General features: G+C 42.4%; 1 protein-coding gene across 4 annotated transcripts in view; it reads right to left on the bottom strand.

Annotated features, from left to right (window-relative positions):
- The window catches only part of SEPTIN9 (septin 9), a 251,192-nt gene that overhangs the window by 23,362 nt on the left and 206,106 nt on the right, over positions 1–21,724 (bottom strand). For all 4 annotated transcript variants that reach the window (XM_075846600.1, XM_075846602.1, XM_075846601.1 and 1 more), the window contains 4 exons: positions 9,378–9,575; positions 5,756–5,884; positions 5,180–5,261; positions 1,710–1,847 (listed from right to left, as the gene is read on the bottom strand). In XM_075846600.1, coding sequence (XP_075702715.1) covers positions 1,710–1,847; positions 5,180–5,261; positions 5,756–5,884; positions 9,378–9,575 — 547 coding nt within the window. The remainder of the gene's footprint in view (positions 1–1,709; positions 1,848–5,179; positions 5,262–5,755; positions 5,885–9,377; positions 9,576–21,724) is intronic.

The following is a 21,724-nucleotide window of genomic DNA, read 5'->3' as shown; positions in this document are numbered from 1 at the left end:
AATTTTAAAATGAAAATCTCAAAATTTGCCTTCCTGTATATACTCCTGTTGTAGACACGAGTAAAAATGACTAAGCACAATATACCATAAAGCCCCTCATAAAAAAAAACTACATGGTTTGTCTACTTTATGGCTGGGTTCCCACAAAGCGTAAACACTGCAGAATTTCTGCAACAAAATTTTGTGCGAAAAATGCGCATCATTTCCAGTAGCAGCAAATTGGATGAGATTTTGCAAATCTCAGGCCCACACCGCGGAAATAAATTGCAGAAAAGGAGTCCGCAAAGTATTCAGAGGTGCGACTTTGAAACCTGCTGCATGTCCATTTATGCTGTGTATTCTGTGCGGAGATGCTGCGTGTTGGGCCCATAGACTTCGATGGGAGCATCAATTTTGCAAAATAAGTAAAATAAATCCCGAGTTGAGTTGTGTTCTACAGATTTCTGTGGCTGATTTACCGTTTTTTATATTATATATATATATTCCGCTGCAGATTCTTTTTTTATAGTGACAAGGACATTACATGGTTAATTTTCCCCTTTAGGTCTGCGTCCTAAATGCATGAACTAGATTAGGTCTGTCTCTAGATCTAGTACAAAGGATAACAGGTGTCGTCGCTCACAGTAACCAATCACAATGGTGACAACTGCAACTAGATTCATTTACTTTTTATACAACCCTCCATTTAAAAATACCCAATACAGCCAGCTTTCTAGAAGCCGCAGTATGAATGTTACTTAAAGGGAATGGGCATATAATTATCTATATGAAGGGATGGTGGATTCATGGAAGGGAGTCTGTATGGAACACATGGTAGAGACAGATACACTAGTAGAATGCCAGCTATGTAGAAAGAAAATATTCGGTAGGCTCAACATCTAGCCAACAAATCACAGTGCCTAACGTAATTCCATAGACAGCAAAAACAGCGCCCAAGATTACAGTGCAGATTTATGTAATGAAAGGACCCGTCTTAGTCTACCCACAGTATATTATAGGAATTTATAAAGGTTGGCTTTATACCAGGCGCCCTGCCTGGAATGCAGCATTGCTAACGGTTTTAATAGCCACATTTGTATGTACTGCAGCATTCACTTTTACAGAAAGCTCCTCATCCAGGTTCAAGACTTAAAACTGGATGAAAAAGTCCTCCCCGATCCATGAATTTATTAATCACCTCGAAAGTGTATGTCCACAGGTAGTAAACACTATTTTACAATATAATCTAATGTAGTTTGGTTTAGCTTAGCTTCTATAAAGTAGGGGGGACAGTATTTCCTGCATAAAATTATTGTACATTTCCTGCTGAACAAGTTTTAAATGTCCGGAGATCTCGGCTCTGAAGTTGCAGTATTGTTAATGCAGCTCTGGTCCATAGAACAGGCAGTAAACTCAGGATTGAAATGCAATGTATTTACAAAGTTGCTCAACTTTTTATGTAGATTAATTCTATAAGTCAACAGTAATAGTTTTTAAGGCTTTTGGCCCGTAATCACAACTCCAGAGTTGACATTTAGATCTTTCCCTACCCTCTTTTTTTTATATTTTCTTCAATATGTTCATCCATATTGAAAATATTACATATATTCTTGTCAGTTGAAATTCTATACATGCACTGATGGAGAAAATGAACTGGCCACCGATTATTAATGAAGCCCTACCAAATTCGACTACACCTCCGTTTATTATTGTAAGAATCAGCCACTTACGAGTGTCCTGTAGCTGGTATAAAATATATGCAGCAGTGGACCCGGGAATCAGGAATCCGCTTCTTGCGGTTGATGTTCAACTCTTCCTGTAGATACTTCTCGTATTGGTCATTAATGAACTTCATAATGGGCATCCAGCTAACAAGATAATTAAGGGAACAATATTAGTTACAATGTAGATCACACACAAAACATTAACCCTTTCATGACCAAGGGTCACTGATGCTCATGTCAAATTTTCCATTTCCGATCTGCACTACTTCATACAATAATATCACTGCAACCGCTTTGAATATCACAACTATTTTTACAAGACTTATGAGGCTTTCATTTTCTAGATTAGTTTAATTTCATGTTTTAAATTTTTATTATGAGCAGACAAAATCATAAAAAAATGTGCACACACACTTTTTTTGTAATTTTTTATATATATTTTTAGCTCTATCTACACACTGTCACCCTGGATCGCTGTGAGCAGATAAGAGGGCTATATTCACACGACGTGAAAAAAAAAAAAAAAAGGCAGTTAAAAACGGATCAACGGTCAGTTTTTCATGGCTGTTTTGCATCAAATGTGTCTCAAAATTTGAACCCATTTCCCAGCCGTCTGACCGTTTTTCACCGACATTTGCCATCCATTTTTTTGGACGTTACAAAAAATAAAAAATAAATTGATGAATTCTATTCGCTAGGGTTTTTTGTCGCAGCCACCTGAAAACACCACAGTGCCCATGTAGATAGTGATGCAATACCACTGTAGATAGTGCCATATTGCCCACTATAGATCGTGCCAGTGCCCATATAGATAGTGCTCACTGTAAATAGTGCCACAGTGCCTACATAGTGCCACAATTCCCACTGTAGATAGTGCCCACACAGTGCCTATGTAGTGCCAGTGTCCCCTGTAGGTAGTGCCCAAATAATGCCACTCCCCCTGCAGATAGCGCCGCTATCCCCCCCCTGCAGATAGCGCCGCTATCCCCCCCTGCAGATAGCGCCGCTATCCCCCCCTGCAGATAGCGCCGCTATCCCCCCCCCCCCCTGCAGATAGCGCCGCTATCCCCCCCCCTGCAGATAGCGCCGCTATCCCCCCCCTGCAGATAGCGCCGCTATCCCCCCCCCCTGCAGATAGCGCCGCTATCCCCCCCCCTGCAGATAGCGCCGCTATCCCCCCCCCTGCAGATAGCGCCGCTATCCCCCCCCCTGCAGATAGCGCCGCTATCCCCCCCCTGCAGATAGCGCCGCTATCCCCCCCCTGCAGATAGCGCCGCTATCCCCCCCCTGCAGATAGCGCCGCTATCCCCCCCCTGCAGATAGCGCCGCTATCCCCCCCCTGCAGATAGCGCCGCTATCCCCACCTGCAGATAGCGCCGCTATCCCCCCCTGCAGATAGCGCCGCTATCCCCACCTGCAGATAGCGCCGCTATCCCCCCCTGCAGATAGCGCCGCTATCCCCCCCTGCAGATAGCGCCGCTATCCCCCCCTGCAGATAGCGCCGCTATCCCCCCTGCAGATAGCGCCGCTATCCCCCCCTGCAGATAGCGCCGCTCCCCCCCTGCAGATAGCGCCGCTCCCCCCCCTGAAGATAGCGATGAAATACCACTGTAGATCGTGCCACATTGCCCACTGTAGATGCCAGTGCCCATATAAATAGTGCCACAGTTCCCAGTGTAGATAGTGCCCACGTAGGTAGTGCCGATATAATGCCAGTGCCCAGATAGCGCCACCCCACCTGCAGATGGCGCCGCTCACCCCCCTGCAGATGGCGCAGCTCACCCCCCTGCAGATGGCGCCTGATGTCACTGTCCATATATGGATAGTGACGCCAGGGGCTTCTCCTGTAGCGGTATCCCCGGTCAGAGCATCGATCGGGGATTCCGCTCCTAGAGAGAGCCCCTGACGGTGGACAGTGACGTCAGGGGCTCTCGAAGAGGAATCCCCGACACAGAGCGATATGACACCAGCGATACTGCCCCTAGTGGGAGTTTAGGTGGCGCTATCTGCTTGGGGGCTTGCTATCTACAGGGGGGGGCACTATTTACAGCGGGGAAAGAGAGACGGGGCTCCCTCTAGGAATCCCCGGCCAGAGAGCTTGTCGATGCTCTGGGTGAGGAGCAGGAGCGGAATTTAGGGCCACCCATGCCCACCCCCTGTAGATAGCGAGACTGTAGCTTCCTCTAGCAGCGGAATCCCCGGCCAGAGAATTGCACGCGCTGTAGCCGGGGTTACCTCCAGGAGCAGCCCCTAATGCCGCAGCCCATATAAGGACAGTGATGTCAGCGGTTACCTCTAGAAGCGGAATCTCTGGCCAGAGTGTTGACGACGCTCTGCTGGCCAGAGATTCCCTTCAGGAGGAGCCCCTGATGCCACAGTTCATATATGGATAGTGACATCAGAGGCTTCTCCTGGAGCGGAATCCACAGCCAGCAGAGCGTCGGCAATACTCTGGCCGGAGATTCCGCTTCTAGAGGGAACTGCAAACGTCACTGTCCTTATATGGAATGTGGCTCCTCCTGGAGGGAATCCCCGGCCACAGCGTCAGCAATTCTCTGGCCTGGGATTCCGCTGTTAGAGGGAGCTTCAGTGGCGCTATTTACAGGAGAAGTGGGGGTAGCGCTATCTACAAGGTGGTGTGTGGCACTATCTACAGGGAGCACTGCGGCACTATCTACAGGGGGCCCTGCGGCACTATCTACAGGGGGCATGGTTTTATTATATATAAACATGAAATTCATCTTTTTTTAAAAATTAGTCAAACACGGAAACACCGAGAATGAACGGATACAAAACAGCCGTAAAAAACGAAGCGAGACGGACGTTTTTAACGGCCGACACTAGGACCCTGTTGTGTGAATAGATTCAACAACAATCCCAGCGTGGTGTGGGTTGGAGATGCGGGGGTGGGCTTGGGTAGCCTGTAAAGGCGCCAAAAACTAGCTACTCCATGAAGTTAGGGCTAGTGTTTGGAGTCTTTGCAGGCTCACATGGCTGCTTCGAAGATCTGATGTGAGGTCAATGGACAGCAGCTGCCTTCTGGGCTCTCTCTCTCTATGCGCCGGCCTTGGCGCTGCACTGAATATAACACACGTGACATTACAATGTGTATCAAACTTCAGTGTAGCGCCAAAGCCGGAGCAGAGAAGGAGAGCCCTGATATGGTACACAACATATATCTAATTTATCATATATCCAATCTAACACAAACTATGCACCACTCTGAGAAAATTGGCAGATTTACAGACCCTAGGCTACCTTTTTGGTGAACCACAGTGGTAAAAACTGATGACAACTAGCAAAAACTGAGTGTTTTGTAGTAAAAATTGTGAAAAAGCCTGATGGCAAGTGATAAAAAATATTTTTTTTTTCAGTTGTAAATCCCTTGAGACAAAAAAATTGATGCTCATGCAACGGATATATGTGAACATGTCATTGTACGGTATATACATTAAAAGTAACATTTATTCCATTACCAGTTCTCGTTATTTATGTGGTCTCCAAATCCAGGAGTGTCAATAACTGTCAGTTTCATCCGCACTCCTTTCTCTTCGACTTCTGGAAGAAAATCCCAGGATACTAGTTAAAAATCAGCAAATATTTGGAAAAAATGTGTAGAAATAATGTTGTATATGGGCAGAAAATATAGTGTTGACTATCCACAGCAACCGTCCTTTACCCTACATCTTCTATCCTACTCTTTTCCTAGTTGTTTAATTCTTCCGCAATATCCTAAAATATATAATTAATCACCTTCCCCTCACCTACCCAACCGCATTACATGTATCCATAGTAATCTACTAAAGCTGGATATACATAAATTGATGGGAGTCAGACAACAGGCCTCCCCCACAAATTTCATTTAATCAAATTCCATTTATTCAAATTCCAAATGAAAATTATCAGATGAGGAGTGGCTATACTACTACAAGAAAATATAGATTTGTACTGGTAGTAAAAAAAAAAAAAAAAAAGGATTGTGAAAGGTGTATGTTGAATATTAAAATTGTGCTTCATGCACCCGATTACCCATAACCCAAACCAAATCTCACCGTGAGTCACACTTTTAATTTCTATGGTTTTAGGGATTCGTTCCTCAGCTGTGGGCTGTACGGATTTCCTGCTGACCTTAGATTTGAAGAGGGTATTTATTAATGTTGATTTTCCAAGACCGCTCTGACCTGCGAAAATTATAAAAATATATTATTTTTAATACATTACAAGATAACATCAAACCACTCTAGTCATATTTTACTTTCTGTATGTTAGTACAATCAACCTACACCACATCTCAATAAAAAAGGTAAAAAAAAACTCCCCATATATGTATTTTGTAAGAACTTCTCTGAGCCCCATGCAAAAGTCAAGCTTTTTTTTTTCTATTTCAAGAGTACTCCATAGTGTGGCCTCTGCAACTGCCACGAGAGCAGCTCTATGTCCAAACGGTTAATAAGGCAGCTCTATTTCCCCCTATCCAAGCAGGAAATCCTAGGATAATCTCAAGAACAAATCTGCATCTGCTCATAGAGATCCTATTACACGGCCTGATACAGGCCGCAAAAATGAGCACCGATCAACGAGACAGCTAGTTAATCGGCGCTCGTTTGCTCCTCCTCAAAGGAGCAACGCTTGGTTATGTAGGGGGACGAGCGAAAAAAAAACAACACCACACCACACATTAACCCCTTAGTGACCAGCCTATTTTAGGCCCTAATGACAGCTATATTTTCTTTGTTTTTCTATAGCCGCATTCAAAGAGCTAGAACTTTTTTTTTCTTCCGTCGACATAGCTGTAGGAGGACTTGTTTTTGCGGGATTAGTTGTACTTTTTAAATGGCACCATTTTGGGGTAGAATTTTTAGATTAACTTTTATTAACTTTTTTGGGGGGAATAAAAAAAAAACTGAAATTCCGCCATAGTTCTATGCGTTTTAAATTGACGCCGTTCACTGTGCGTTGTAAATAACACGTTACCTTTATTCTATGGGTCGGTACGATTACGGTGATACCTCATATGTAGAGGGTTTTTATGTTTTACTGCTTTTGCACAATAAAAACGATTTTGAACTAAAATGATTTGCTTTTTGCATCGTTGCTTTCCAAGAGCCGTAATGTTTTTTATTTTTCCGTCAATGTAGTGATATGAGGGCTTGTTTTTTTGCTGGGACGAGATGTAGTTTTGATTGGTATTGTTTTTGGTATTAACTTATTGATTAACTTCTATTATGACTTTTTTTTGGGGGGGGGGGGCAATGGAAAAAAATAGCAATTTCGCCATTGTTTGTTTTTTTACGGTGTTCACCTTGCGGTTTAAATTAAATATTAACTTTATTGTTTGGGTCATTACGGTCGCGGCGATACCATATATGTGTAGTTTCGTGTATTTTTTACACTTTTACTAAATAAAACCACTTTTTATGGAAAAAAAAATTGATTTATTTTGTTACTATAATTTTTATTTCACATTTAATGCTTATTTTATTAGTCCCACTAGGGGACTTTACTATGCGATACTCAGATCGCTGCTATAATGCTTCGGTATACTTAATATACCAGAGCTTTATTGTCTGTCAGTGTAAATATGACAGGCAATCTATTAGGACGAGCCTCTGGCGCGTCCGAATAGGCATATGCCCAGGACAGACCTGGGGGCCTTTATCAGGCCCCAGGCTGCCATGACACCCCATCGGAGGCCCGCAATTTCATTTGCAGGTCACCGATGGATTACAGAGGGAGATCACTCCCTATGCAAATGATTTAAATGCCGCAGTCAGTAATGACTGCGGGATTTGACGGGTTAAACGGCCACGATCTAAGTAAACTTCGATCGTGGCCGGTGGAGCAGGAGCTCAGCTGTCATTAGACAGCCCAGTCCCGGCTCCAGCCTCCACGGGACACCCGTGCAGGGCTTAAACTGGGCTGCCGTGAAACGGCGTATTGGTGGTCACTAGGGGGTTAAACCCTCTGACACACGACCAAGTGCCACTCGGGCAGTTTTTCACGGCATCCGAGTGGCACCCAATAGTTTTCATGGATACACTTTACTGGGCGAATCGGATCCGACTCTCTGATCCTATCTTTTCCACGGATCAAGGACAGGAGTCGGGCGGCACACAATGTTGTGTGCATTAGGGCTTACAGTGTTCATAAAAAAAATGTAAACGATAATTTTCATTTTAAAAAACTACAAAAATTGCAAAATATTAGTAAAATCAGAACGTAGAGCTGTGGCCAAAGTTTTCCGGAGACTATTAAGTTGTGGTGGCCATTTTATGGTTTCTCTATTAAGTTGTGGAGGCAATATTAGTTGCTGCCTTCTGTACTAGGTCGGTTTTTGTTTTGTTTTTTAAACCTCCGAAGGAGTATTCTGGTTACAGCAAATAAATGTTATTCTTGGTCGAATGAAAAATTATAAAAATGTTCTAATATTTTTTCTGTATTGATTCCTCGTGGTTTTTAAGATCGCTGCTTGTGGTTATTCAATAGGAACCTTCATTGATTACTTCCAGTGAATAAGAATTTGATCATGTGATGGACACTGGTATGGGACGGATTAGAGTTACATTACAGTGTATCAGAGCTGTGTCTTACAAAGAGCCGAGCACCTGGGAGATCATCACATGACCAGGACAGATTCTTATCCCCTGAGGGTATAAAAAAAGTGATATGAAAGTACCTATTTACTGACTAGACCAAAAACCATAGGGCTCCCAGGTTAAATATGCACTGGGTGGGTTCACTTATATAACAAAATTATTTACACAAAGGCGCAAATCCATTAAGCCCACTTATACGACCCTACTCTAGCAGTTCTACATTTCTTTATTACATTTTGATTCTTTATTATATTAACTTTTTTTTTTTTTTTTTTTTTTAGGGACAAAAAACACGTGTTGACTTCTATCTCATTGCTATGGTATATTTTCTTTTTTTAAATTCCCCTTCTTTAGTATTGAACACTATGGTTTATTTCCTTATGTATTCCCATTTACTGCAAGCAAAAGATATTGAAAACTGTGATACACAAAGTATATTGAAAAAGTGTATAAATTTTCATCATACAAACAAACATTTGCGGAGAGTGGAGTACCCCTTGTTACTCTACTTCTAGAATGACATTTCTGTTAGTACGTTCTATCAATAATAAAAAAAAAACATACAGAGTTTTACCATCAGTTTCTGAGATGCCGATTAAACAGCGACGGTGTGACGGCACTCGATGTCGCTTTTGCGAAAATTTGCCAACACAACCGAAAAGAAACCATTAAGTATCTCTACGTAAAAACAGATAACCCAATTTAGCTGTAGCTTTGATTTCTGATGTACTAACATACAAATATATTTATTTCCCGACAGGTCAGTTTTAGGCTTCGTTCACATCTGCGTCAGGGTTCCGTTCAGGCGTTCCGTCGGAGCTTCCCATCAGAACGGAACCCTGACTGAGACAAACAGAAACAATAGGTTTTCGCTTGCACCACCGATCGCTCGTCCGCATACATTATCATCATGCCGGCAGCGCGTCTCCCTGCTTACACCGGGAGACGTGCTGCCGACAACGATAATATTTTACTTTTTTAAAGCGATACGTTCAGATGAACGAGCGTTTGCATGGAGTACAGGTATTGGAACACAAGGTCACTATATTAAAACAATGCAGTATTAATTGGTACATACCAACAACCATGATGTTCAGCTCAAAACCTTGCTTCATCGCCTTTTTCCTCATCTGTTCCAAAATGGCATCTATCCCCACGTACCCAAAATCTGTGACTGGTTTATCACCCACTCCCCTGGTAGGAAGGGGCTGCTTCACCCCCACATCCCTGATCATGTCTGTCATGGCGACGGCGTATGGTTGGGTGTCCTCAATAACTGCAGAATAAAGAAGGAGAAAGAATGAATGTTACCTCTAAACACATTTCCCAATGACTTTGTGCCACACAGTTGCTTATCAGCAGTACATTAATCTGCGTGCTGCCCAGAGTTAAGGTAACTAAGGGAGGTGGGTGAAGGTTATTAGGTGCACAAACAAGCTTGGTGGCAACATAAAGGATAAAACAGTAACACATGAGCACACTGCACTTCCGATGGGGAAATCCCAGAAGATTCGATTGGATTATTGCTTTTGATAACGGCACCCTTGATGCCTTTCTTGCTAAATATTGCAGGATCTAGGTGAGGGAGGGCTTGTATATAGGTACGATGGTCAAGATCACAATGCCAACCTGTGCTGTAGGTTCTTTGATCAGGAGGAGTCATGCAGGAAAAGCCCCTTAAGATCTGTGCATTGTGAACCTCCGGTAAGAACATTTTGGGTTGTGGTGGATACCGGATCTTTACACTAAAGGAATGTAAAATCAAAACCTATATCTCCCTAAAATCATAAGGCCGGATTCACACGAGCGTGTTCAGTCCGTGATATATGGTCCGCATTTCCCGGACCGAACACACTGCAGGGAGCCGGGCTCTTATCGTCATAGTTATCTATGACGCTAGGAGTCAATGCCTCTCCGCGGAACTACTATCCCGTACTGAAATTTTTTTTTCAGTACGGGACAGTTTTCCCGCAGCGACTCCTAGCGTCATAGATAACCATGACGATAAGAGCCCGGCTCCCTGCAGTGTGTTCGGTCCGGGAAATACTGCCGACATACGGACCGTATATCCCGGTCCGAACACGCTCGTGTGAATCCGGCCTTAGACTGTATGTGCAGCTGCTGTAACAGGAACGGATACAAGCAGCCTTCCTTCTAAGGGTACATTCACACACAGTGTAAACATTGCGGAATTCTTGGACCAGATTTTCCTGTCGTAAATTCTGCAGCACTTCGCAGGAGAAATTGACACGTTGCAGATTGAGAATCCGCAACGCAAGTTAGTTTCCACACTTCTTTTCTGCTTTTTATTTCCTGAAGAGTGTGGATGAACTTTGTTCAAATCGCATCCTACTGTAATACGCAGATTTTTTGCACTGAAATTCGTTGCGGAAAATACAGTCTTTCGAACGCAAACAACTCGCTTTATTGTCACTTGTTCATGAAAGAATATCTGACTGTCTGATAGGACTCTTATATGGCTACCTTTCCAAACTCACACGTGTTGTCACCCAGCTATACCAAAGAATTATGAATGGCAAATGGCACTAATTATATCGTGATCCATGCCCATTTTAAAACCCAACTAGAAATATTTACTACCCAGAAAAGCTAGGTGACTACCCATGTAGCGCTTTAACAAAGGCTTTATTAGTTGTTACAGTTTACCCCAAAAATAGCTGGATAGGCTTTCCAATAAATTAGATTAATGCCCCATGCACACAACCGTGCCCATAATTACGGGCACCGCGGACAGCCGTCCGCATTTACGGGCCGTGCTCCCATTATAAAAGTATGGGAGCACGGTCTGTTAAATAAAAAAAATAGGACGTCCTATTTTTTTTTCGGAAAGTTTCTACGGCATGGACAGCTTCCCGTAAATACACGGTAGGGTGCACGGCCGTGATTTTCGGGTTGGCCGGCAGCGGACTGTCAGCCGCGAGCCGCCTGCAAATCGCAGGCCATGCACATGGCCGCGGCCATTATTTTCAATGAGCCCGGACCGCAGAACACGGCCGTAATAAGACATGTCCGTTCTTTCTGCGGTGCGGGCTTCCGGGCCATGCAAGGACTGTAAAAACTACGGTTGTGTGCATGGCCCCATAGAAATGAATGGGGCCGCAATTCTCCCGTGGATTTTTGGGAGAATTGCGGCCACAAAAGCAGGTTCGTGTGCATGAGGCCTAACAGGGGCACCAGAGGACAACAGTGAGAAAGACGTGAATAAGTCATGTTCTGGAGCAGAGGAAGCACAGAGAATGAGTCAGGTAGGAAACGCGGCAGCTGGAGGAAGACGCACAATCTTGAAGAAATATGAAACGAGGGTGTGGAGGTAGATGGCAGGCGGACATCTCCGGGGTTGTGCCCGTATTCAGAACAGAGGAGCATTTCCAAAATATACAATACACGCGAAAGGCCCTTTCAAACGGCAAATGTAGTTTATAGATATGTACGTAGGATGTTAATGCTTCATAGTCCAACAAGCACATACGCTTGCATGACAGCCACCCCCTCCTCACTTCCTATACTACATTTTTTTGTAGAAGGGCTTCCGGTTTAGAACAGCTGAAGTGTAAATTGTGGGAGGTCGTAGGGAAAGGAGTAGAGGAAACAGCACTTCAAATATATACATGATCTGACAGCTACAAAACAGATGCACTGACGGTTACAATACACAACAAAATGACGGCAGCGGAGCCGCCCACATATACGGAACACTTTGTACGTCCAACGCAGTTTTCAGATACACTGGCCATGTAGATCAGGAGTAGATAGCAACTTTGGACATGCGACTGGCACGCTCATAAGATTTGCAACTTGCTACAGTATCACTCTCTAAATATCAGAAAAAATAATAGGATTTCTGATTAACCCGACATGAAATGATATTTCGGTCCATTTCCTTAAAGGGGTTTTCCACTACCGTTTTTTTTTTACATCATTGCAATGCTTCTGTCTTGTTACATTATTGTCCCCTGACTATCGTTTTCACAATTTTATATATTTTAATCAGCTTTACGCTGTATTGTTTATATCCCGATGTTTGTTTACAATATTTTGCGCACGCGCATTAAAAGTTTGTTCATTGCGCCTGCGCTTCAAAAATGCAACTGCGCCAGCGCAAAATAAATAATTGTTATTTGAGCCTTTTAGATTCCGCTTCACTTCTGCCATACACCTGTGTTCGAGGCATCCTATTGGTCTAAAGCCTCCCGTTCTTTCTTGGATTACGCCTCAATGCCAGTCCTATTTTATTTTTGTTCACGTTATCCCTCAGTGCCCGCGCACCCTGCAAAGATGGCATCTACAGGGACAACGAGTGAAAATAAAACAACAGGGCGGGGATTGAGGAGGCCAATAACATGCCTCGAACTCGGGTTTATGGCGGAAGTCATGCGGAATCAAAATAGCTAAAATAATATATTTTCTTTCTGCACAGGTGCAATTAATGGTATTTAAAAGCGCAGGCGCAATTAACTTACTGTTAATGCGCATGCGCAATGAAACTGCTTTCAATCTGCATGCGCTAAATATTGTAGGTTACTGCGCATGCGTGAAAGACGACGCAAGGAGGCGCAAGGAGAAAACGACATCATTTGGAAGAGAAGAAGCAAGAAGACCGGAGAGGAGCTCGTCCGGAAGTCAGGATTGAAGACGACCAAATGAGACGTCAGCGGGAAAAAAATATTCAGACGGTGGCGGAGTCACGTGACACTGGAAGGAATTAGAAGATCTCTGCAACTTTGAAACGGTAAGTATATTTAAAAAATACTTTAATAAATATTTATATTGCTTGATAGTTTTTCAAAAGTGGACAACCCCTTTGAAAGGGGGAATCCAAAAGCAAAAAATGATATGATGTAATACGTCAGAAAATCATCATCTCAGACCATCACTAATTTCCAGAATAAAAGACTAAAGAGCACTCAAACCCCCTTGGCACCGCCCATACATTTCGGTGACAGGGACTTTGAGACAACATTCTTAGTAGATTGTCATGAAAACGTCCTGTAAATAAATTTCTTCACGGCTTAGAATCTGGTGTCAGATTTCCAGTACAGTTAAGTCCTGGAATCCCATGGTGCTCTGATCGCAAACGTAGCCGATGTGATCTTCTTACCTGTATTTATGACATCATTTTGAAAGGATTTCGCATTTAAAGGGGTATTCCAGTGACAGAAAGTTGCTGTCACTACATAGATTGTAATTAAGTCACTAAATATAGGTTATTAGTTTTTCAACTTACCAGTCCCCTCTATCCCAGTTGTCACATTCCGTTTCTCCAGGTAGCGACGTGTAGGCGCTTTGCTCTCCCAGGTCACCCGTGGTCGTTTTTGTTTCATCTCTGTATATTTGCGGGAATAAATGCGCACGCGCGTTCATCCAGCTCTACTCGATTTGACATTTCTATCCATGACACATGTGAAGACGAGCGGGGGATGCTGCTGATCTGTGCATCACAAGGCTCTACTGGGAACCAATGAGTAAGCAAAGCTCATTGTGAAAGCCAGAGAATCAAAAGCAGTAGATTGTGGGCTTTGGAGCCTAGCGCGGCATATGGCAGGACACAGGGGTGATGAAGTACACTCCCATCACTTTTTCATGGTACTGGGAACCAACGGTAATATAATAGAAGGGAGACATATAGGAGGGTGAAAAACAGGACATATAGTTTTTAACCAACCAGAATACATTGGGCAATTAGTTAAAAATATGTTATGTGACCGGAATACCCCTTTAAACTAGTGACAGTGAACCAACGGAATAGCTGTCAACAGTACTCAGGGGTAAATCTCTTATTATCCTCTACTAGGATTCCAGATATTAATTTCCCATTAACTTCCCACCCTTCAACAAATTAACAAGTGTAATAGATCCTTATTTAATGGGGATGATTCAGATCTCCTTGGATGCACACTAATGCTGCCAAAGTTCTTTCAGGACCGAACAATCTGCCCAAAATCGCAGGAAACATCACTCATGGCTGCGAGACATCTGTCCCAGAATAGCTTAACTATTTCATAGACAGATGCATGAAGCAAACTAGGCTGTAACATTAAAGAGGCTGTCACCAGTTTATAACTGCCCTATCTCCTACCTAATCTAATAGGCGCTTTAATGTAGAGAACTACGGATTTATTTTTTTAAAAACATTTATTTTTGACCAAGTTATGAACATTTTAAGATTTAGGCAAAGTTGTTCTTCATGCCCAACTGGGCGTTTTTTTACTTTTCACCAAGTGGGCATTGTATAGAAAAAGTGTATGACGCTGACCAATCGGCATCATACACTTCTCTTCATTCCAGCCCAGCTTGTTTCACAGCACAGCGTGATCTCGCGAGATCATGCTGTGACGTCACTTCATCCTGCAAGTCCTTCACCAGAGCGACAGAAGACTTAGCAGAGATCGCCTCCAGCCGCTGCAGATTCAGATAAACGTCCTGGCACGGCTCGAGGCGATGTCTATTCAGTCTTCCGTCACTCCGATGAAGGACCTGCGGGAGGAAGTGACATCACAGCGTGATCTCACGAGATCACGCTGTGCAGTGAATCAAGCTGGGCTGGAATGGAGAAGTGTATGATGCGGATTGGTCAGTGTCATACACTTTTCTATACAACGTCCACTTAGTGAAAAGTAAAAAAACAAAACAAAAACGCCCAGTTGGGCATTAAGAACAAATTTGCATAAATCGTAAAAAAAATTTCATGACTGTCAAAAAAAACAAAAAAACAGTAGTTATCTACATTAAAGCGCCTATTAGAATATGTAGGAGATGGGGCAGTTATAAACTGGTGACAGAGTCTCTTTAAATTGCAAGCTCACATTTGTTACGTTTTGTAAAACGTCACATTCTGACAGTTGCTCCCCAGCATTCGATAATACAAATACCACATGCTGAGGTTACAGTCGGTTTAAGATGCTGAGGAGCAACGGTCAGAAGTTGAAATGGCATGCAGCAAATCTCAACAAAAGATCCTTCTTACCAAGAAGTACCAGTTATGAAGCAGGCTGGTGGAGTGGAGGACTACCAAAACGTACATGGATGCAAGACTATTCAAGGCTTCAAGAACGACATGCATTAACTCTTTGCTAGAAGTTTGTATTAAAATGAAGCAGGACACCCATTTGTATCATTCCCCTTAGACATAGGAAACAGAAGAGCTTTCCTGCTAACGTCAAGAAGATGTGCGGTGTCGAAATGAGATTCCACAAGACACATTTATGATGGGCCTCCTAACAGTTCTGTATGTAGTATGTCTGAATGACAAGACACCACAGAACAGGAAGGAAGACCAAAGAGATCTAAGGGGCGGGGGTGGGGGAGGGTTGGTTCGGAGAAGGCATGAGAGTCTAATGATATTGTACATCTCCAGGAATAAATCACCCAAAAAATTTTCACTATCGTGTCTTACATCACCAGATTACTTCCCAAAATGTTACATTCTGAAATTGGAGGTCAATGTTAAGCCAAGTGCAGCTGACTGATCTCCCGAAGGCCTCGGTGCTCGGACCACTACCTGTTTTTGCAAACGCAGAACAAAGTGCTTGCGGATGATCTATCCTGCAGAGGATACACGTGACATTGTATCGGTGCTTGACATATACGGGGGATCATGTATCAAGCTGCCCACAAGCCTAGTGCCCATAACATTAGGATATATGGTATTTAAAACCTATGCTATAAATGATCATCGTACACCACAAAAAATATAGCCCATCTAAAGAGAGGATCAGCTTAGGGAGGCGTAATATTACGACATATGTATCCATAATTGCCAACAGTTCCGTTTTTTTAGCTGAACTGTGCGGCAAACCAGGCTGCAAATGGACAGATGAAAATTTAGCATTAAGCGGGCATCTCTGTCATGTTTTCAATGTTCCCGGATGGATTGGGTGTGGGGCTTACAAGATATTTAGGTTCAAATTTGAGCAAGTATAATGAATTATTTCAATTAAATATAAAAAAATAGGAGGCGTCCACATTCATTCTAAACCCACTACACAGGCGTCCACAATCCACACAAACTCAAGTTTATGTACCTTTGAACATTTAAACACTCACAGACTGTCCCATTTCAGTAGCGCTGCAACAAAAACTAAAACTTGTTAGGTCTTGTCCACATGTAACGGAATTGCTGCTGAAAATTTCTGCAGTAATTCCGCTGCGGAAAAACAGTGCGTTTTTTTTACTGCAGAAAATGGTGTGGAATTTACTGCGTTTCTCTCAATGCCGGGAGATGATGACATCTTCACTGAAAAACGCAGCAATTTAGTCCACTTTCCGCAGCAGGAATTTACATGCTGCGGTACAAAAATTCTGCTCGGAAATTTTCCGCAGCGTGTGGATGAGATTTGTTAAATCTCACCCACTTCACCGCTACTGTATTCTGCTGCGTATTTTCTGTCCGCAATACCACTACGTGTGGACAAGCCCTATAACATGGCCTCGGCCGTACCTGAAATCTTACGGTAGCTCAGGAACACCCCTACACTTTTAATAAAGTACCTGTCAGTTACACGTAGCAGTTGCAGCAGTCAACAGAAACCGATATTTCTCATACATAGGTAATGATGCTAGATCTTAGTCAATGGCACCCAACCTTTTGGGATTATTTTCTATTAATGTCTTGTTGATCACTTCTGAAGTGATTTTTCTCCCTAGAGGATGTTCATACAAGTCAGATAGGCTGCGGGAAAGTACACAGTGTATCCAACTTACAACCGGCAGAGGGGAAATAAAGTCAATAGTTCCCTTCACTGACGCGTCCCTGCCCCCCACTCTGGTCTCTGTGCAGCGCGGGCTCCTGTGATGACGCTGCAGGGCCAGCACAGTCACCCCAGGTGGCCAGCAGCACGGAGAACACGCGGGGGAATAAGGAGCAAATCGCTAGGACAAAGCCGGGGAAGTACGGAGTTCTTAAATTAAAAAATGTAAAAAAGAAAAAAAGAACTCGCAGCATTTCTGCCGAAAAAAGTTGCAACATTTGCTACTCGCTGTGATTTTTACCTCCCAGTATCCTCAATAGGGGAAAAAGAACCCAAAAATAGTGCAACGATTCCGTAGCACAATTTGCAATGGTGCAGATTTGGATGGGTCAATTTATGCACGTTTTCCAAGCGGAGTGTTTTCGCAGCGTGGATGATATTGGTTTATATCTCGTCCACTTTGCTGCTACTGTAATACACTACAGATTTTGCGCAATTAAATACGTTGCGAAAAAAACAAAGCTAATCTTCCCCGTGTGCACCTACCCTAAGCCTACACAACATTGTCCATGCGCAGGCTACTGGGTTTAGAGCATTTGTTTTAAAGCATATCCCCCTAAAATTAGAAACATTATTAGGGTATGTGCACACACACCAATTACGTCCGTAATTGACGGACGTATTTCGGCCGCAAGTCCCGGACCGAACACAGTGCAGGGAGCCGGGCTCCTAGCATCATAGTTATGTACGACGCTAGGAGTCCCTGCCTCTCTGCAGGACAACTGTCCCGTACTGTAATCATGTTTTCAGTACGGGACAGTAGTTCCACGGAGAGGCAGGGACTCCTAGCATCGTACATAAGTATGATGCTAGGAGCCCGGCTCCCTGCACTGTGTTCGGTCCACTACTTGCGGCCGAAATACGTCCGTCAATTACGGACGTAATTAGTGTGTGTGCACATACCCTTAGTGAATAGAAGCCTATTTTCTGTCCGCAATACCACTACGTGTGGACAAGCCCTATAACATGGCCTCAGCCGTACCTGAAATCTTACGGTAGCTCAGGAACACCCCTACACTTTTAATAAAGTACCTGTCAGTTACAGCAGTCAACAGAAACCGATATTTCTCATACATAGGTAATGATGCTAGATCTTAGTCAATGGCACCCAACCTTTTGGGATTATTTTCTATTAATGTCTTGTTGATCACTTCTGAAGTGATTTTTCCTCTTCGGTTACAATGTCAAAATTCTGTTTCTGGGGAAGTAGGATGACAACCATTATGGGCACCGCAGATTTGTTATCACCCAGATTCCCAAGGGTTTTTAATAGCAAACCTTCTGTCATAGTAGCGTTGTGGGCAAAAAAGGACCCCATTTCTCTGGCCCGTTGTGTCTTTTCCATCACAGTTATATGTTAACAAAATGCTAAAATATGAAAGGTTTAAGGATTATTAAACATATGAATCTTGTTTCCCCTCCTGTAAGGATTTAATCAGCCTCGCTAATAGAATGGTAGCAAACCCGAGGGAAGCACGACAGGGCAGAGCTGTGGGCAAACCCAAATAGCCCAGGAGTAACAGGACACGGTGTTACTTGACTGTATAACATACTTGATATTATTTTTACTGACATATCTGAATGGGGGCCAATGTGAGAACTGAATAAAAAGTAATTTTATGTATCTGAAAGCGCAGTGCTCCCTGTGCGGGCTCAGGAGGGTGCGGGCACACCCCTCTGCCATCTCCCGACTTCTTGCCTGACAGTCAGATGAGCTGTTAAGAGCTTCCTGTTTATGTTGAGACTACAGAGAGAATAAGAGAGAGAGGGGAGCCAGCGCATGTTATCTCCTTACAAGGGGGGCAGAGGAGGGGTGATGCCCCTTTTACTGGGCTGACACTGGTCCCTTTCTAAAGCGTACAATGCATTGCGCTGTACAAGACGATAACCGTGGAGCCTACAGTTACTTAATACAAAACGATTTGTAGAAGTGCTTACATTCAATTTATATGTTATTATTTATATCCACAAACAATAAGACAATAAATATCATAAGGCATGAAATATATCCACAATACTGTTACCTCGGAGTATAAACATAAAATATATAAAGTCTGTTACTATATATATTATGATGTCAGCACAGGCTATAAGCCGTCTATGAATATGGTGATCGTCTACCACAGCATGAATGAATATATTTTACAGAGATTTTTACCTAAATAAAATATCACAGCAGAAGTTAAAGTAACAAATTCAGGAATATTATAAATAGCACTTTCCCAATATATCCATAATGTAAGAATTACTCTTAACAAGAAAGGGAAGTTAAAGCCACAATTCACGTTTCCTGCTGCGGTCTGGTTAATCCAGAAGAACAGGAGCTGCCGTTTATGGCAGACTGTATTTCTGTCCACGAAGCAATAGATTAATGTTAGTTCCAACAGGTCCGATACGCTGCGTGAAAGGATACTGCGTATCCGACCTACAACCCGCAGGGAATGCTGGATGAAAAAACGGACCAAATTGTGGTGCACATTTTTGGACTGAATCTCCACTGCGGGGGAAAAAAAAAAAAAAAAAAAAAGACTAAAAAACAAAAAACACACACATAATTTGCTATAGCGATTGTGATTCTCTGCATCAGCCACATGGGATGAAACTTTATTACAAGAGGCTGGGCGCAACGGAGAACAGCTGGGAAAAAAAAGGAGCCTCGCTAGGACAACGCCAGGGGAGTAAGTAGAGACTTAATTTTAATAATTTCAACAAAAAAAGATTATCCGTTTTAGACACTTTCTTGCCCCTCAGAAGACAAAACATCGGTCTAAAGCAGGGGTCTCAAACGTGCGGCCCCTGAGGCGGACATCTGCGGCCCGTGGGCACCGTAGCTCCCTCGGAAGAGGAGGCCAAAGGAGGAGTGTGCCAGCGCTCCTTCATGACGTCCCAAAGCAGAGCTTATATTAGCGCTCTGCTCCGGGACTACCGCTCTGAGGAAGCCCCGGACATCATTGTCCATATATGGACAGTGATGTCAGGAGCAGAGCTGGAGTCCCAGTCAGAGTGCTAGATGTGGCTCTGCACCGGGTCTCCGGCTGGGAAACTCCTGACATCACTGTTCTATATATGGACAGTGATGTCAGGAGTAGAGTTGGAGTCCCGGGCAGAGCGGTACTCTCCGGCTCTGGGTTTTCCCCTGACATCACTGTCCATATAAGGACGTGATGGTCTATGTCAGGGGCTCCTCCAGCAGAGGAATCCCAGACCTAAGCATTGGCACCATCTACAGAGGGCACCGTGGCACCATCTTCATATTTTTGTGTCTGCCAAACGCTGCCAACTGAGCAGCCAGACTGCATTTAGTGACGCTTAAACTGTATTCTTAAATAAGAACGTGGAGTAAACTCACAAATTTCCAATTCAGTTTAAACCAAGCGCTATTATTATAGTAATGTAGTATTGTTATAGTAATGTGGTATTATAGTAATGTAGTATTATTATAGTAATGTAGTATTGTTATAGTAATGTAGTATTGTTATAGTAATGTAGTATTGTTATAGTAATGTAGTATTGTTATAGTAATGTACTAGTATAGTATTGTTATAGTAATGTAGTATAGCTATAGTAATGTAGTATAGTAGTATTGTTATAGTAATGTAGTAGTATTATAGTAATGTAGTAGTATAGTAATGTAATATTGTTATAGTAATGTATTATAGTAATGTAGTATTATAGTAGTATTGTTATAGTAATGTAATAATGTTATAGTAATGTAGTAGTATAGTAATGTAGTATTGTTATAGTAATATTATAGTAATGTAGTAGTATAGGAGTATTGTTATAGTAATGTAGTATTGTTATAGTACTGTATTATAGTAATGTAGTATTATTATAGTGATGTAGTATTGTTATAGTACTGTAGTATTATAGTAATGTATTATAGTAATGTAGTATTGTTATAGTAATGTACTAGTATTATAGTAATGTATTATTATAGTAATGTACTAGTATTATAGTAATGTAGTATTGTTATAGTACTGTAGTATTATAGTATTATAGTATTGTTATAGTAATGTACTAGTATTATAGTAATGTAGTATTATTATAGTGATGTAGTATTGTTATAGTACTGTAGTATTATAGTAATGTATTATAGTAATGTAGTATTGTTATAGTAATGTACTAGTATTATAGTAATGTATTATTATAGTAATGTACTAGTATTATAGTAATGTAGTATTGTTATAGTACTGTAGTATTATAGTATTATAGTATTGTTATAGTAATGTACTAGTATTATAGTAATGTAGTAGTATAGTGATGTAATGTAGTAATATTATAGTAATGTAGTAATACTGTAGTAATATTATAGTAATGTAGCATTGTTATAGTAGTTCAAATAACGAATTATTTAACAATACTTTTGTATTCTATCAAATTTGAAAGTAATGCGGCCCGACCACTTCACATTTTTTCTATGTGCAGCCCATTTACCCGGCCGAGTTTGAGACCCCTGGTCTAAAGTAAGCCAACTAAGAGGCGGAATTAGGAAGAGAAAAGTATCTAGCAAGATGCAGCAAATTTATCATACAGAGTGCGCCATTGTAATAAATTTGGCGCATCTTCTGCCTGCCGGTCCGGTTTTAAGCTGCCTCAGTCAGTAATAATAAATCTGTCCCAATGTATGCGGCTGTGACTTTTATAACGGAGCATCTCT

The sequence above is a fragment of the Rhinoderma darwinii genome, chromosome 13, assembly GCF_050947455.1.
Source record: "Rhinoderma darwinii isolate aRhiDar2 chromosome 13, aRhiDar2.hap1, whole genome shotgun sequence".
NCBI classification, from domain to species: Eukaryota; Metazoa; Chordata; class Amphibia; order Anura; family Rhinodermatidae; genus Rhinoderma; species Rhinoderma darwinii.
This window is presented reverse-complemented; position numbering and strand designations above follow the sequence as displayed.